The 18,933-nt window shown below is 36.6% G+C and overlaps 1 protein-coding gene across 2 annotated transcripts in view; it reads left to right on the plus strand.

Moving 5' to 3' along the window:
• Positions 1-18,116, plus strand: part of BLNK (B cell linker) — a 70,496-nt gene extending 52,380 nt beyond the window's left edge. For both annotated transcript variants that reach the window (XM_083364598.1, XM_083364599.1), the window contains 12 exons: positions 362-472; positions 1,012-1,054; positions 3,399-3,432; positions 4,651-4,723; positions 6,402-6,432; positions 8,397-8,439; positions 10,079-10,157; positions 11,770-11,801; positions 12,080-12,156; positions 12,530-12,613; positions 13,584-13,739; positions 15,203-18,116. In XM_083364598.1, the coding sequence (XP_083220724.1) occupies positions 362-472; positions 1,012-1,054; positions 3,399-3,432; positions 4,651-4,723; positions 6,402-6,432; positions 8,397-8,439; positions 10,079-10,157; positions 11,770-11,801; positions 12,080-12,156; positions 12,530-12,613; positions 13,584-13,739; positions 15,203-15,322 (883 nt within the window). In that variant the 3' untranslated portion in view covers positions 15,323-18,116. The remainder of the gene's footprint in view (positions 1-361; positions 473-1,011; positions 1,055-3,398; positions 3,433-4,650; positions 4,724-6,401; positions 6,433-8,396; positions 8,440-10,078; positions 10,158-11,769; positions 11,802-12,079; positions 12,157-12,529; positions 12,614-13,583; positions 13,740-15,202) is intronic.
• Positions 18,117-18,933: the final 817 nt, after the last annotated feature.

Genomic DNA, 18,933 nt, shown 5'->3' on the forward strand with positions numbered 1-18,933 from the left:
TGCTTCCGCTGAGCCCTGACAGCCCCAAAGAAAAATTGATCCTGGCGCTTCCACTGAGCGCTGACAGCCCTGCAGCTCCAGCCATCTCTCGCTCAGGCTTGTGCGGTCCTGCCACCGGTTCGGCTCATTCCCCTCCTCTGCTACCACTTTTCTAGGATGGTCACGTACCACCTGCCAGGTGCCAATGTACCACCAGTGGTACCCGTACCACTGGTTGAAAAGCCCTGCTCTAGGCTGATTCCTCTTTCAACTCCGCCCCCGGCTCTGCCACTTCTCCACCTACACAGAACATCTCTGGGGAATATGACTTGAAATGTAGTCATCCTGTGTGAAAAGCCTGTTTGTATATTTTGTCCATAAGGATAGCCAAGCCACTTCCTCCCAAGCCAGCTTTGAGACCATCTGGAGGACATTCTCATGAACGCAAAATACCTAAAGAATCATTCACACCAGATGCATTGAAATCAGACAGGTTTGTTTTCAATTTAAAAAAAGTTTCTATAAGTTGCTAAGGAATATAATTCACATTGGGCATTTAATGTTTTGTGAATAGTGTTCCACTTTGACTAGGAAGAGTCAAACATTTATACACCCACACATGTACCTAAAGTTTAAATTGGGTCTCATTCAAGAACATATAGGACATTTAAAAAAAAGATTAGAACCCATGAAGCCAACCTAAATAAATAATTGACCATAAGACACTGCCACATTTACTGTAAGGAGTCAAAATTATATCTGCTTTTTAGGTAACTCAGCTCAGTTCCCACTGGGATAATACCCCTAAAACCATTAGATCAGGGATGTCAAACTGCTGGCCCATGGGCTGGATGCGTCACAAGGAAACTGTGTCCACCCCATTGCCGGCAATGAGGAAAACACTCCAATACGTCACTCGACGTCATGTGACGTTGCGAGTTTGACATGTCTGCATTAGATCATTAAAACAGATAATTGCAGTTTTATTTAGAGGAGAAAAATAAAGCCTAAAACATCATCTGTGTTTTCCAGAAACATTTTACCACTTCCAAGGCACCGTCCTTCACCGAAAGCTGTAAGTATTTCACATCCAAGTTCATAATACAATATGAACAGTCTGGACTATTGTAATGCATGCTAGATGGGTCTGCCCTTGAAAAATATCCAGAAGCTTCAGTTGTTTCAGAATGCAACTGTCCACACAATTTTGCATAAGCATATAACACCAGTTTTGCAGGAGCTGTACTGGCTGCCAATCTATTTCTTGGTACATTTCGAGGTCCTGGTTATCACCTTTAAAGCCCTACATGGTTTGGGGTCAGGCTGTTTGAAGGGCCACCTCTCCCCCATTACATCCACTTAGCCCATCAGGACAGGAAGGCAGGGTATTTTGCAGGTCCAATATGGTAGAAATGCATACCTGGTAGGATCATGAAAAAAGGCCTTCTCGGTGATGGCCTCCTCTCTCTGGAACACAATCTCCCCTTTTCCGAAAGGCTTTGAAAATGTGGTTTGCCAGCAGGCCTGGACACCATGAATGGAGATGGAGATGATCAAGTGGCTGATTTGATTGTGTGGCCACGGCCGATGGGCAAGTAGTATGATTTTTATGTTGTGGAGTTTTAATATTGTAAGCCATCCAGAGTCGCCTCTGTGTGAGTTGGGTAGCCATATAAATTTGCTTAATAAATAAATAACATAGAAGCAGTGAAGTTCCACAGATATTTGGAGCCATGACACATTCAGCCCAAACTCCAAGATAATTAAAGACCCCCCTCTTGCCCATGCCTAGATATATGCATACAAACCTTCTTTATCAGAGTCTTATTTATTTGTATTTATTTATACTTCATATTTCTTAATCGCCATCTTCCTCAGACTCTTACAGTATGTCCTATGTCCAGATCTGGAATGGCTGCCATTTAGGGTTTATAGAAACTGGAATTCAGACCTACAAAAAACCATGATTTTCACAAAGCCATTACAGTGTTTATGCTGGGTTAAACAGAAACCAGAGATCCTGTTTTAAAAGTTTCTGAAATAGGGACTGGATGGCAGTATGGCCAAGCTGATTATTGGGCTTTTTATTTTGGTGCCATTCGAACACAGTGCTTCACAAAACAAATGTTTTTCAAGCTAACCATTGTTTTCTCTGTAGAAGGTAAAGCTATTACCCAGAGGGCAATGCTCTTTAAATTCAGGTCAAAAACTCTGAAAAGTATCATTCCCTACAACCAGTGCATTTTTTGTAAAAGAAAAAGGTGCCGGAACTCACACATGTCATACAACCTGCCTTGCCTACCCTACAAGGTTCCATCCAAAAAAGGTGCTGGAACTCCGTTCTGAGAGTTCTATGAGAAAAAAAGCCCTGCCTACAACAGTATATAGAGTAGTTCAATTAAGAATTTTATTGGCTCCTGATTTTATCTTCCTGCGGATTAATGCTATGGGTCTTTTCATCATATCTCACTGAAGGTATATCAGAAGGTTTCCCAACCTTGACAGTCTTAAGATGAGCGGACTTCAGTTCCCAGAATTTCCCACCCACCTTAGAATCAGACATTTCAGAGGATTCCCTGTCTTGAGCTTCATAGACTGAGAAGGAATATTCCAGGGTAGTTGAAAAACTGATGAGTAATGTGTTGACTCTATCCAGGGCAGCAAAGGAGCTAATGAATCATAATGAGGAGCCAGCAGAAGCTTCTCATAGCATTAAAATGAAAGAAACAAGTTTGGCAAGGGAAGACTAATTAATGGAACTCACTGGGAAGCTACAAATTTGTAATCAAATCGATTCCAAAGGCATGGAAGGATTATGAAAAATGGGGCTAAGTCACACAACTTGCTCATGGCAAAAAGTCCATAAATGTGCAAGCATTTCTGAAAGTGTTGTGCTGACCAGTTGGGTCAATTCACTACCTCAACATTACAAAAGTTCTAATTTTAATATGAGGCCAGTTTAGTCTAGGTTAAGGCACCAGGCTAAAAACCGGGAGATCATGAGTTCCAGTCCTGCCTTAGCCATGAAAGGCAGCTGGGTACCTGTGGGCCCTGTAAGTCTCAGCCCAACTCACCTTAATAAGGTTGTTGTTGTGGGGAAAATCGGAGGAGGAAGGTGTTTGGGATATGTTCACCATCATTGCATCCTGTGCTAAGCACATTGGGCTCCACAATTTTTGGTCCAGATATGTTTGCCACCTTGAATTATTTGTAAAAATAATAAAATCAGGATACAAATAAATAAATATCGATGCTGCTGTTTATTGATGTTTGTTTATACGTTTTGCTTTTGATGATGACATCTTCATTTAGTCATATAATAAAAATAAATATGTACCTTTGCAACACATGTTATCACAATTCCTGGATTACAGTTTGCCCAGAACTGTTAAATAATCTGAAAACTATTTTAATTTCAGGATCCAGAGGTCCTTGGAGCGCAAACTGATGGAAGTAAGAATATTCTGCCTTAAGCCAAATGTGCAGGGACTTCTTAAGATGACCAGAAGCACAGAAGCTGCTTCCAAATAGCAGTGTTTCATGTTGACTTTATCATTTCATGTGTTTCATGTGTGAATGTGCAGGAGCAAAGCCGTTGCATCTGTCTATCAAAGCACCTTGATTTTGATGACAGATCTTTCCTGGGTTTTCTAAGAATTGTTTGAGCTTTCCATTTTTACTATAACATTTTTTAACAGATGGGGAACCTGTGGCCATCTGATGTTATTGAACTACAATTCTCAGCTACCCTGATGAACATGATCAGCAGTTAGAGATGACCGTATGAAAATTGTACTCAACAACATCAGGGGAACCATAGTTCCATGTTAGCTTCAAAAGCTGGGTTAATGTAGCATATGCTATAAGAATATATCAATTGTGGAATCTTTGCTTTGAATTTTACCTTTTCCACAAATATAACCTTATATCGGTGTTTCTCAGCCTTGGTAACTTGAAGATGTGTAGATTTCAACTCCCAGGAAGTTTGGGTGTTGAAGTCCATATATCTTCAAGTTGCCAAAGTTGAGAAACACTGCCTTAGACAAATCATTTTCTCCCTCTGCCTCTCCCTACCATATTAAGGGAATGATAATGCTAAAGTACTGCAATGGGGCCATTGTAGAAGACAAAATAATATGAAATGTGTGAAAGTTTCTGTATTTTTTTATCCATAATTGTAACTGTGTATTGATAATCCACCAATTGTTTCCAGTAAATGCTGTATGATGGTAATGGGAAACTTTGATTTTATGAGCCGCCATTTAGTGGACTTTTGATACAACAATTAAAAATTGCATTTGAACTGCTTCACTAGACAATGTTTGTGCAATTTATATAAACTGGAATTTAATTGACATTTGGCTTTAATAGACACAGCTTCTCTATAAAATCAAAATTTTGTCTATAAAATCGAAATTTTATTGTATGTTACCTTTTCAAGATGCTTTAATAACTTTGAGAGTTAAGTTTGAATGTTTTAGGTGTTTTGAACTGGACTGTGCAAATCCTAGGAAAAAAGAGATTCATTCCTGGTTAGTGGATTTGCACAGTTCTGATTTTCTGTGGCTTTTTTATACTCAAAGCAGTAGTAGCAGTAGTCTAAACTTTAGAAACTTAACATTTTGTTAACCAACCGATGCACTGAACTAACTACTGTGTTTGGATTTTTAGATAATAGCAGCAATGGTGCTGCAGAATTTAAAATTCCTTCTGTTAATGTTCCATCTCCATTTCCCAGGATCACGTAAGTCTTAAAAAATCATTCCTTTTCGCTATAGAAACTGTTCCAGTTTTTGTAATCCTTAAATGCACTGTTTACCAGAAGCAATATTATGGATTGTAATCATTTTATACACAATGTTATTGAAGTGCTTAACTGCTCTGATAGATTGGATAGATGTAAACAAACGTTTTGTATATTTTAAACACTCCTGAGAAAGCAGTGTGGAAAGTCTGTGATGTACATTAAAAAAAGGGATAGGGCTTTAATCACATGGCCACAGCTGCCATCTTGACTTTTTTGACCCATTTTTGGCATTTGTTCACCCCTTTCCAGCTGGGCTTAGTTCAAGTTTCTTCATGTCTAATTTTTTTTAATATCAATAATCCCAGTCCTTTCTGGTACGAATCTGTGGACTCCTTGACTTCTGCCATTCGGACTGATTTGATATCAGGGCCACCTCACTGTACTATGTCATCCTTTGGTAGGTGGGCAGCCTAATAGAAGCATTGCTCAAATTCCAAAACAGCTGGGCTTATTTGGAGAACAGGCAAACCCTGGGATGGAGTTAGCTAGCCAGACATGTCATTCCTTTTCTGTGTAAACAGAGGCAAGGGGTCTTTTCTTAGTCTGGGAACTACCATTATTGCTCTGATAGCAACCCAGTTGACCTTTGTAGACTACTACTTGCTTGAAGAAAGGGACACTCGCATTCTTTGCTTCTCAGGATTCTGTGGTTGCCAGAAGGAAAGACAGTGACAGACAGAATCTACTTGAAAATGGTTTGGAGAGATCCAGAAATGTAAAGAGCAATAGCAATAGCACTTAGACTTATATACCACTTGACAGTGTTTTACAGCCCTCTCTAAGCGGTTTACAGAGTCAGCATATTGCCCCCAACAATCTGGGTCCTCATTTTGCCAACCTCAGAAGGATGGATCGCTGAGTCAGCCTTGAGATGGTCAGGATCGAACTCCTGGCAGTGAGCAAAGTTAGCTTGCAATACTGCATTCTAACCACTGTGCCACTATGGCTCCTATGGTGCTATGTACTGTACAGGCAGTCCTTGACTTACATAATTTTACAGGTTTTACCACCTTTTTTTTTGCCATTGTGGTTAAACTAATCACTAGGGTTATAAAATGAATCATGCAGTCATAAGCAAATCTGGCTTCCCCTATTGGCTTTGCTTCATTGGAAGCCAGCTGGGAAGATCATAAATGGCAATCACCGGTACTGACCTTGGGACACGTGAAATATATGCAGGTTGCCAAGACCCCAGATTTTGATCACATAACCATGGGGATGCTGCAGCAATCATAAACATGAGGACCAGTTGTAAGTCACTTTTTTCCAGTGCTGTTGTAATTGCTAAATGACTGGTTTTAAGTCAAGGACTACCTGAAGGACCTTTGAATCCAAGCCTAATGCTTTCCCTACAAATTGCACCAGTGAGAATGATACACACTATGTTTGTAAATTGTGTGATTGTCAGAGCTGTCTAGCTTCACTTTGTCATGCATCGTATCAGTATGGAGGCAGTATGGCAGACTTCCACTTAGAGTGCAGGAAAAAAAGGACTTGCATAAAGAAATATAGGCATCCAAACTTCAGTGCTCATAAGTGGGATAATTAGGAAGAAGACTGCAAAGCAAATGGAAATTTAATAATGCTCCTGCATCCGTACTTTGTTTTTCTGTAGAAAAAAGCTAATGAATCCTGCAGTACCGCTGGTGAGTTTTTGTATTTAACATCGTCACACTGAAGAGTAATTCGAAAAGCAACCCAAAATAATTAATTAATTCTATCAACACCTTGTTCAATCTATGTATCTGTTTATATGGACTATGTATATGCATCCGTGTGTGTGTGTGTGTGTGTGTGTGTGTGTGTGTGTGTGTGTGTAACATTTTGCATTCTGTTGAATTAAATTGATCATATTATGCCTTTAATTTTTTTGTATTATTGGAAATACTGTACATCAATCATTACAAATTTTGACAATTTTCAACTGTATATAAAATATTAAGACGTAGTCTCTGGCAAAATTGCTATGCTGAATCATAGGAGATTTTCATGTGATAAACACTGATTCAAGCATAGGAAATGAGCAGACATAGCAAAGGTGTCATAATGTACCCAAAATCTATATAAAAGCATTACTTTTAATAGTCATTGTCAACTTGAAACAAAGTAGATAAGAAATTAGACAGAGCAAAAAGAATGGGCAAGCAATGGCACAGTTCTATTTTAGCCAAAGTTTCAGATGAAATCTGGGAGCAGACTCCAGCGATGCCTGTTAATCGATGTCAGTTAGTATAAACCTGGATCAACTGCAGCAGAACCATCCCAATAGGTGTTGGGAAGAAGAAGCAAACACTGGTTGTAATACTTGTTTCCAATGGTTGACCTCCCATTTCTGTGATTCATATTCAGGATTACATATTGTTAAATATACTAACCTAATTGGAGCATTTTTTGTTACTACACTATCTAGTGTAGAGTTCTTAAGCTTGCACATTTATATCCTTGTGTTGGCCAGTTAAAAGTATTATCTTAATAAGAATTTTGACATTTTTTTTCTGTAACCAGGACAAAAGGCTTTTCCAGTATATTTAGCTTGTATTCATATTGGCAAATCAATTATAACCTTGATACTGGCAATCACCATTTAACTTAAATTGTTTTCTATTTATATTCTGTTTTGAAAGACATACATTATGATTCAGAATGGATTCCACTACTAACCTAATGAATATGCAATGGCTAATAAGACAATTGCCTAGTGCCCAGGGTATAATTTGCTAGAGTGAACATAAGACTCAGTAACATTTATTGTCAAGAATACAAAGCAAAAACAATAATTCTAAATGCCTTAGCCTACTCGAGCTGTGCGGAGTTTTAATTTCCAATTGTGATTCAAAGATGATTACATAAAATATACAGATTGAATTTATTCAAGAAAAAGTCAAATTTTAAAACTGATTTGACAATTCAATTACTTTTGTCAGGGAAATCAAGGGGGTGATCCAAACAGTCAGAATAGCAGCCCTGAATGAAGCCCCACCCCTTTTGTGTAGTTAAATCAAATTGATTTAGAGCAACAGCTTAAAATTGAATCTTAAGCTTTAAAATACAAATCAGAATGTTTCACATGAAAATGAGTCAACATTTCAAACCAAATGAACAATTCCAATGACTTGTACATTCCTTCGCTCCACAAAATTAAATAGTATTTTAAACCAGCCCTGTGCTCTCTGGATGGTTTGCATTTCAGTTGCTCAACTGGATACTGACTGTGCTACATAGGGATGATTGAGAAAGGCTATTCTAATTTTTCAATATGATTGCCTACCACATCATCATCTTCATTATCCCATTAATAAATACAAGAGTTTATCTGTAAAACTAACTGCTTCTGCAGAAGAGCAAGTACCCAGCAATACTGCAGAATGCAACAGCAATTTATGCTCACTTATTCTTGTACCCTGTATTTGGTTCTTCTATCTCCATTAGTAGTCAAACAATAAATATATATTACACTAAGAGGATTACAATGAATTCTGTTATTGGAAATGCTTAATATTGTGATATGTTGCATCAGACATTCTTTCCGTTGATCAGAAGTCTGAGGGAAAAAAGTGTATACCGTAAGTAAAATTCATTTACGTTTGTTTGCTTTAATTCTGTATTGTAGAAACCAAGCTTACCAGATAGAGACCACTTAAATATTGCTGAAGGTAAATTGCTTTTTTTTTCCTTTTTCAAAACTTTTAATTTTTCCTGGTGATTGCCACTTTTCCTATGGAGAGTAATATTGTAGCAGTGGTAGAACATATGAATTACCTTACCAATAACTTGCTTTTCCAATAAATAATAGAGACAAGCAGTGAGTTGAAAGACAGGTATATTAAGAGTGTGGAGAGATGTTGCAAGTACTGCATTGGCTAAAATAGCTAAATAAGTCTTTCTACAAATCAGTATTAATATTAATTCCAATAATAAGGGCAGAAGACCGTATTTATGGCTTCATTTGCCAGCTAGACAAACCTGGACCTGATCCAGAGGACTAGCCTCATGTTCTCAATTTAAGAACAGAGAAAACATTTTCACCCTAGGCCAGTAGGTATAATTTCCATCTGTTCCTCAACTTAGGACTATAACTGAGGCAAAAATTTCTGTTGTTAAGTGAGACATTTGTTGTGAGTTTTGCCCCATGTTATGATCTTTCTTGCCTTGGTTGTCAAGTGAATCACTGCAGTTGTTAAATTAGTAACACAGTTGTTAAGTGAATCTGGATTCCCCATTGACTTTGCTTGACAAAAGGTTGCAGAAGGTGATCACACGACCCTAGGACACTGCAACCATCATAAATATGAATCAGTTGCCAAAGTGTCTGAATTCTGATCATCTGACCATGGGGATGCTATAATGGCTGTGTGAAAAACGGTCATAAGTCACTTTTTTCAGTGATGTAACTTCAAACAGTCACTAAATGAACTTTTGTAAGCTGAGGACTACCTATATATTGCCTGGAATTAATTCATTCCCATCTTTACGGTATAGAAAAGGAGGCTAGATTAATCAATTAACAATTAACAATTAATTTAAGAATAGACATAAGTCTTAGGCAAACTTCTGTTAGCCCCAGAGAGCAAGGATTGTGGGATTTGTACTCCCAACCTGTTAGTGTATCACAGTCCAGTTTTTGGTGAACTGCGGTCCTTGCGAAACACTAAATGTCTGTTTAAATAAGATTGCAGTCTTTGTGTATGCATGGTTGTTTTCTAAAGATAACACATGTACTTTTGTTCTAACAATTAATGAACAGAATGTAAGTTAAGGTACAGCTCAGATAAGTCTACTAAAATTGGTTTACCAGTCTTTATTTCGCAGGCCAAGTGATATTATGGATTCACACATAATCCAGCCAATTATGATTTATTCAGTTGACTGTACTTAGATAGTATGGCTAACTATAATGTATGATCAGATCATTATCTACACATTGAACAGAAATAGGTTGGTGTTTTTTTTAAGTAACTCGCCCTTGATCCTATAGCAAGTATAGGCAAAGTTTGCATAGTATCTTAATCCAGAGGTGTCTGTGGCTTACTTAAATTTGGTATAATTTTATAGCCCTGCTTTTTCAGGGGAATCCTATGATCAATGTACATGTATTATTTATATAGGGAGATATTTAGTAAGTAGAGGATAGATTGAATCAGCAACAACTGTTGACCTTTTATGTCAGCAAGTGCAAGATCAGCATCTGAGCCTAGAATCTTTGCTGTAGTTCAAGTTAGTTGTTAGTTCCACCAAAGCTGGACTCATTTGTGAAGCTAACTAATCGACTTCTCTATCCTTTTTCAAATACAGATAAACCTATACCTGCTGAACGCCGCCGGGGTTCCAGTCACGACATGCCTCTTCCACCCATCCCTTCTAGCATTCAAAAGTAAATATCTGTCATTTGCTTTTAAAACAGCTTTATTATTACAGACCCTGATTTTGAGGTTCTAACTCTAAAGTGTGGAGGCTCAAAAAGAATATAAAAGTGGATAAGAGGAGATGCAATTGTATGTGGCACTAAGTCTTCCATATTGCTTTTAGATAACATTAATGACAAATTCAGCTTTATCGGAAAAGTATAGTTGCAATCAAAAATGGAACTTGGTTATTTAGGCTTTTATGCCTCATGTAAAGTATCACAAAAGGGACGTGGTGGCTCAGTGGGTTAGGACGCTGAGCTTGTCAAGCAGAAGGTCGGCAGTTTGGCAGATCGAATCCTGAGTGCCGCGTAACAGAGTGAGCACCTGTTACTTGTCCCAGCTTCTGCCAACCTAGCAGTTCGAAAGCACGTAAAAATGCAAGTAGAAAAATAGGGACCACTACGGTGGGAAGGTAACAGCATTCCGTGCGCCTTTGGCGTCTAGTCATGCCGGCCACATGACCACAGAGACGTTCTCGGACAAGCACTGGCTCTTCGGCTTTGAAATGGAGATGAGCACCAGCCCCTAGAGTCAGAAATGACTAGCACGCAGGTGCGGGGGAACCTTTACCTTTACCTTTTAAAGTATCACAATTTGTTTCTTCTATGAAATCATCAGTTACAAAGTGCCAGGAAGATGGAAATATCATAACATCACAACCATACGTGCTGTTAGTCTTTATTATCAAACATTGTTAAAGAGTAGAGCAGCTTCAAATCCCTTTGGATAATTCAGACTGGGGTCATCAACCAAGCAAAATATTGTTTAAGCCAACATACATTGGGTTTACACTATCTGCTAAAATTAGGAATAAAAAGTGGAAAAGGACCTATGTTAATGCCTCTTTAATGAATGGCATACAAATAAAGCTAAAGGAAAAGGTTTCCCCTATTCAATCATATTTGACTGTAGAAGGCAGTGCTCATCTCTGTTTCTTAGCCAAGAGAGCCAGCATCGTCCAAAGACATTTCCGTGGTCATATGGTCAGCATGACTACACCAAGGCTCACAGAATGCTGTTTCCTTCCCACCAAAGTGGTACCCATTTATCTACTCACATTTGCTTGCTTTTGAACTGTTAGGTGGGCAGGAACTGGGGCACGTAACAGGACCACATCCCCGTCATGCAGCACTTGGTTCTTGAACCCGGGCTGTCAGTTTTCCAGCTGACAAGCTCAGTGTCTTTACCCACTGAGCCACTGTGCCCGCTTGGCATACAAATGCAAACACGTATTTCCTAGGACACCACAAATACAATGCAAGTCAACAAAAAAGCATAATTTCTTTAAGGAATCACCAAAATATAGCAAGCATGCCTGCACCAGATTTAAAGCATCTTTCCAATCGCTTTGTTACTGAATGCACATACTTAAGTTAAACCAAACAAGCAAATTATGTGAACCCTAAATAGATCTTCCTAACAGTCAGCAGGTAAGGAGCTTTTACAAATCATGAGACCTTTACAATAAATGTTAGATACTTTAATATTTTTCTCCTACATCACCGAATTCTGGGCAAATGCAGTATGATATCTAATGCCATTTTTTTTTATTTTTAATCTCCAACCCCAACCTTCTAGGCCATTACCTCAGAAGCCACCGATCTTGTCAAGTAAGTATTCTTAAATTTGATTTAATTTACAATTGGTGTCCAGTTAATTCATTTTGATCAGGGTAGAAATCTTGCTGGTAATTATTGCCATGACCTTCAAAATTTTCCTTATTTGGTCCTTGTCACTGATCTAGAAGGAAATAACCCATCCTAAGCAATGGAAAGCGAATAAGCTAAAGAGTAGGATGACAATGTTGCATCGCTGGCTCTTTCATTTGTAATCTACATAGATAGCAACTATATTCATGGTAGCCTACAAATAATATTCTATTTCTCAGGGTCTCCAGAACCTGCAAACCACACCATACACCCTCGAAGTAATAGCTCTCAAGGTGGTTCTACAACAGCAGAACAGGTATAATTCTGATATAAGGCTTTTTTAAATAAGTGGGAAGGGACTAGATGTCACTAAATTTTGATCAAAATCTAATGAGCTATCCTTTGGATAATTCACAAGTTCTTCATAAATTAATAATAACTACTCATTTCAATATTTTTCTGTCAAAAGATTGTTTATAAAAATCACCCATTTACATTACAGATTTTGTGATTAAATCTATACAAATCTTACATATCTCCACATCATTCATAAAATTATTCACATCCTGTGAAACACTTCCTGATTAATGTACAATTTATTAAACTTTATTTTTTTTATTACAAACAGAAGCATAGGAAATCTTTGGTTTTAGGGATACATAGATAGAAATGCCTCTTTTTCTTTACAGGATGCTGGTGTTCTTGGTCAACCATGGTACATGGCTTCTAGTGATCGAAAAATAGCCGAGGATGCATTATACAAATCAAACAAGGTAAAAAGTATTTTCTTGATCTTATAGCTCCTAACAATTCTTCAGAGGTATAGGACAGAATCTGAAAAAAGAAGCATTATCGAACAGGCAGAAAGATAACGCATTCCATTTTCTTCGTACAATATAATTTGAATTCACCAGGCTTTTATTTCTGAATATTAAAAAACAGCTTTATCCACTTGTTAATCATGACAAGGAGTGTTAATTATGGCAAAAATTCACTGAAATATTAGTATTTCACCAGAAAAGCATAGTTGGGTAAGATTCAGCTAAGTGTACAGAGGAAAGAAATGGTAGACTAAAGGAGGTGACATGCTAAGTTAAATAGAGAATAGGAATGCAATTAAATTGGTAGGCTGCACAATAAAATATTTGGGACTACATATCCTTTCAGGAACAGGCAGATGATTGTTGTAAACTGGATTGTTTTAGTAATTATAAAACTGGGGTCGACAGAAGTTATCCTAGCATCTAGGTTGCTAGAACAAATTCACAGGGACACTGGAATAGTTTAAATTTGGACTAGTTACCTACTTAATATTAGGTAATTCTTTAGACCTAAGGGCTCCATAAAAAAGTAAAGTAAAAAAGGCCACTGTGAATCAAGAAAATGTTGAAACCTCTGCTTTACTCTGAAAACTGTTTCTTGATCTAAAGCTCTAATGTAAGGAATTGTTTCTTCTCCCAGGTAGAAAAAAGTTTTGTTAAGAGTAGAAACCCTGAAATCAGTGCAGAATGAATACAGTTTATATTCCTAGATAATTCTCTATGTAGATCTACAAAGATACATGGATCTTTTGTGGACACAAGCAGTAGGCTGTGGGATTGTAAAAGCCAAAGACTCCAGCCCAATACTGGAGGGATTTCCTTTTTATCAATTAAGATATCAGAAACAAAAAAAGGATTAAGAAAATTGAACTATTTCTTCTGGTTATTCCTTGAAATTCATGCTTTCCACTCTTTTTTTCAGGATGGGTCTTTCTTAGTAAGGAAGAGTTCTGGACAAGATTCTAAGCAACCATATACGCTAGTTGTATTTTATAACAAAAGAGTATATAACATTCCAATCCGATTTATTGAATCTGAAAGGCAATACGCTTTGGGTAGAGAAAAGACTGGTGAGGAGGTGGGTGATTTATTTTGGATTTTTATTCTAAATACATGCATGGAAATTTGGTTACACTGCTTAGAAATATGTTGATCTGTAGGTTGATCATAAAAATGAACAGTAGCTTCTTTATAGGTAGAGATTTTAGCTCAAGGGAGTCTAATTAAGATGTGAATGTAGTTTGTCATCCTCTTTAACTATGAACCTCTCTGGTTTTTTATTAAAGATTTCTTACTAGGAGCTTTTAGTGGTAGATAATCTTAAAGGGAGCAGAATTTAGTCAGCCCCATCCCTATACAAAGGGATGTTATTCAGTTCTAAAGGGGGAAGTTTCTGGTAGGGAAATAAATCATGACTTAATTTAAAAAAAACCCCCTAAAACTTCAAATTATGGTTGCATGCTTTAAATAGTAGGACTTTGTAACAAAATATAGTTGTCTTTTTCTATTTTGAACAACTGTTTTCTTATCAAGCTCTTACCATGACCTTTGCTAATCTGTGGTAATTTCCAAAATGTATTGGGACTAAAGTTTTAACCAACCTGGGATACTATTTTGGAAGATTGCCTTTATCCAAAAGGATAAAAACAGTACAGATCTTGCCCTTAAAACCATATGCATTACATAAATTCATCTGTTGTTCTTTAAACAGTTTTTGAATAGTAATTTTTCACATTTTATTAATGTTGATCATTGAGTGTTAATCTGAAAATTACAATTATAGTCAAAAAAACTCTTATCCTGGTTTTGGAATAAAATATTTACTTTGGATTAATCCATATTTCTTGCACTTAAAGTGCCCATACTGAAATCAAATTCCAGTAATTACTAAATTTGATTCTATGGATTGCATTAACTTCACTCTCGCACAAAACAATGAGTAGAGGTCAAGAGAATGTAAGAATCATATGGGAGAATTAAATTGTATGCATATTGGAGCTTTTTGATTAGTGCTTATGTATAGAAAAATGTTATAAAACTGTTGAACAAGGTGCTTACTTTCCCTATTATCTTCTGCCAAGGTTACCTGTAACAGTCCTATATGGATTAGCACCTATATGTTCCATGTTCCACTATTTCACAAGAGAGGAGAAACCCCTACATGCCTCATTAGTTAGCGTATGGGCTCAATTATGTTAAAAAGGTGTACTTAAGTTACTTTAGGATGCTGACATTAAAACTATTTTACCATTCCATTTTGGTAATGACAAAATAAAGCCATTTATAGTAATAGAATTTTGTCTAAACAAATGAGGCTAGCTTTAAGAGACGTACTACTTGCAGTTTAGCTTACTCTACTTCTACTCTTCATTGGGAACAATTCACATGTACTAAAGTGCTAGAAAGTACTGAAATTAGAACATATTAATGTTGACTTCTCAAACAGAATTATGTTGTTTAGAGCTATTTGAGTGGAAAAGAGATTTAAATTCTGATTGTTGACCCATTTGTGTTAAATAAACTATTTTTTTCCCAATCCAGCACTTTGACAGTGTGATAGAAATAATAGAGAATCATCAGCGGACTTCTCTCGTTCTCATTGATAGTCAAAACAACACAAAAGACTCCACCAGGCTAAAATATATTGCTAGAGTTTTGTAACTGCATCAAGGAGCATCACGAAATCATCTAGCCCTTATTTTCCAAGGATTTGAGCATCTGAACAAACATGCACAACTATTGTTAGAAGAACTTTCTTCACCATTTTTTCCGGCAAGCACCATGCTGATAGTTACCAAGCTAGTGGATTCATTTATGAAATACTGCTTCAATCATAAAGTGCCCACGTGTGGTATGCCTTAAAAAAGACATTACAAACTGTGGAGGCAAAAAGATGTGAGTGGCAGACAAGATGTATTTAAAACTATACCTGCTAGCTGTCTATGGAGAAAAGTCCAGATGCCTCCTGAAAAAGGACCTTTGGGGTATAGCAGCTAGCATATACTTGTCTTGCTAAACTTTGTATTTTTCAAAGCTAGGGTATCTATATTCCAAAGAACAATTATGTAACCAGCTAAAAGCAAGATTTTTATTCCTCTGGCAGCCTTCTAAAATAATCAGGAAGTTTATTTAGTGTAATGGACTGGTACTTGTTTTACCTGTATTTTTTGGAGCTATTGTCAAATTCTGATATAAGTGTACATACATGAAAATTATAATTTATCAAGATGCAGTTATGATCCATAAGAATTTATTATTCTTGTATGGTAAATACTTAACTATTTCTTAGCTGTTACATGCTTTTGCAAAATGTTTCAGGACTGTAAAATACTTTGGCCATGTGAATGTATCAAATAAGTATTCAGTGTTTGTTTGGGGGGGGTGCAGGACTTTTTTTTTCCTACTAGACTCATCATGCACAGAAAGATAGTTATTGTATGACTCTTGGAAAAATTAAAATGAACAGTTAAAGCTTTAGAATCTTAGGCATACATATTAGCTTGGCTTCCCATTAATTTTAATAAGGGTACTCGCTGCATTCCAAATTCTATCATTTTTTTGTTGCAGTGGTTGTAAAATTGATTAAAAAGACTAAATGGTTTAGTATCTCAGTCAAATAATACAGATAGTCTTCAATTTATGAGTGCAATTTCAGTCAATAAGTGAATGTGATCATTAAGCGAGTTATTACATGGCTAGACCTGATCTTACAAACATAGTCTTTTAAGTAAATCAGTCATTAAGAAAATCTGGTTACCCCAATTTACTTAGCTTGTCAAAGTCACTTGGGAAAGTAGCAATCCCAATCATGTGATCACAAGATGTTGCAACTGTAATAAATGCAAAATAGTTGCCAGGTGCCCAAATTACAATCACATGACCATGGGTGGTGGTTTGTAACTTCAAGGATGGTCATCAAGTAACTTTTTCCAAGGCCATCATAAGTTCAAACTGTAGTTAAACAAATGATCATAAGTTGAGGACTACTTGCATTTTTTTAAAAAAAATAAGACTTAAATATTTAATAACAGTAATAGTACTGGGCATACTAAACGTACAAATTAAAACAGAATTTTACTTTTTCTTCCCAAATAAACAATAGTTTTACTGTTCACTCATGGGATTATCTACATCCAGTTTCACTCAGTTTTAATTATGTTTTACAACTTTTTTTTTCTTTCCAAACAACACATTACAAAATGTTGCATTTGGATTCTGATTTAACTGGAACATAGTAAAATGATAAATAAACCCAGATTTCTTTTTAACGATGGCAGAGATGGGTATCCTTCCAATTAGTTTGACATACTTCAACAATTTAGCGGTAAAAGGAAACCAGAACACAGTGGCTGGATACTATGAAAGCTGACACCAGAGGACAGAATAACTCAAAAGTAGTGCAAGATTAGAAGAGGTAGATATCTGGCCCATAGAATTGCCAAAAGTTAGACATGATTGAATAGGTATCATTTCAACAATATCACACACTTAGCTCTGATGTCTGATTTTTGTTACAGGTTTGCAGCTAATGTCCAAATATATTTAAATTATCAACATATTTATCTGGCACTCCTTTCTGTCGCCTTGTTCAAAGAATTAGTAAAAAAATGGGTTTGTTTCCTAGTCTCAGTACACATTTTTAATTTATTCCAGCTGAACACAACATAATCTTAAAAAGGAATGCTAGTTAATTGTATCAACACTTGGAAGAATCTATTATTTTACCCAAAATATTTAGAAAAAAATTAATTTTGTGCCACATAACAGGATTGATCAGTATTACAAGAAAATTAGGGGCAAAATGATTCTGATCTTAAATATTCAAGCAGTATGACAGGCAGCTTGTACTGTAGCAAAGGCTAAGCGTTGTACAAGTGCTTAAGTCACGTTAGAAGCTTACATATGTGCATGCTTACATGCCAGGCAGCAGACAGAAAATTTTATTTTGCAAACAAATTGAAACTCGATCTAAATACAAGGTTGAGCCCTCCATCTAATGTTTTTTTATAAATACAGAATTTATTTTATAAATACAGTATTTATAAATACAGAATATAAGTGATGTCTAGATATGTAGGTGTTTAATTATCTTGATACAATTTCTCCTATTTAAAATAATATTTAACTTGTTTAGAACCCGGAAAGTCAGTTCAAGTAACAAAAAAACCCAAGATTTTTTACCAGCAAGTTAATTCCTTAACATTAATAAACACCTGTGCTTTATTCAAGGTTTAAATTATTCAATACAGTTATCGAGTAATATATCTATGTAACAAATTTATTAACAAGAAATACGTGCAGGGGAAATTTTAAGAGGTAATCCTGAATTGTAATTAATTTCAAAACATCACTTTAATATCAGTTAAATTATTCACTTTCTTAAAGGTTCCCCCACATGCGTGCTAGTTGTTTCCGACTCTAAGGGCCGGTGCTCATCTCCGTTTCAAAGCCGAAGAGCCAGCGCTTGTCCTAGGATGTCTCCGTGGTCATGTGGCCAGCATGACTAGACGCCAAAGGCGCACGGAACGCTGTTACCTTCCCACCGTAGTGGTCCCTATTTTTCTACTTGCATTTTTACGTGCTTTTGAACTGCTAGGTTGGCAGAAGCTGGGAAAAGTAACAGGCGCTCACTCTGTTATGCGGTACTCTGGATTCGACCCGCCAAACTGCCGACCTTCTGATCGACAAGCTCAGCGTCCTAACCCACTGAGCCACCGTGTCCCTTTTTTCACTTTCTTAAGGGGGGTTAATGTATTAATTCTATCAATATACAAATTAACAGCATCCAGTACCTGTTTGGACTTAACTCTCAACTTAGTAAAAAAAAATTAAGAAATATCTACTCGTCCATTATTTTACATGAGAAAGGAACAGCCTACATTATTATTCAGTGTATTATTCTTACTTGAAAGCTATGTGTATCTAATACAAAGTTGAAAACTTTTCTTTTGGTAGGTCTGCACTACAGCAAAGATGGTTTTCTGTTATTTCTTAGTGAAAGATGATCTGTTCCCAGGTAAAAGTACCTCAATTGACCAGAAGTTTTAATTATGCAATTACATCCCCCCCAAAAAAATATTTTGCCATCTGTAGGCCTTAAGAAAGCCAGTTTGTACAGTAGTGTTCAAGGTCAGTAGAAACTTAGATTTCTGAAATCATCTATGTGCATTTTTAGTACAAAGGGGAAAAAACTCTGATAAAATCTTCAACCAACCTGAGAAATATTTTGTCTAAATCAGAAACTATGTCCAAGCAACAGATTTTTCAATACA

Source organism: Vipera ursinii, assembly GCF_947247035.1.
Source record: "Vipera ursinii genome assembly, chromosome: 5".
In the NCBI taxonomy this organism is placed as follows: domain Eukaryota; kingdom Metazoa; phylum Chordata; class Lepidosauria; order Squamata; family Viperidae; genus Vipera; species Vipera ursinii.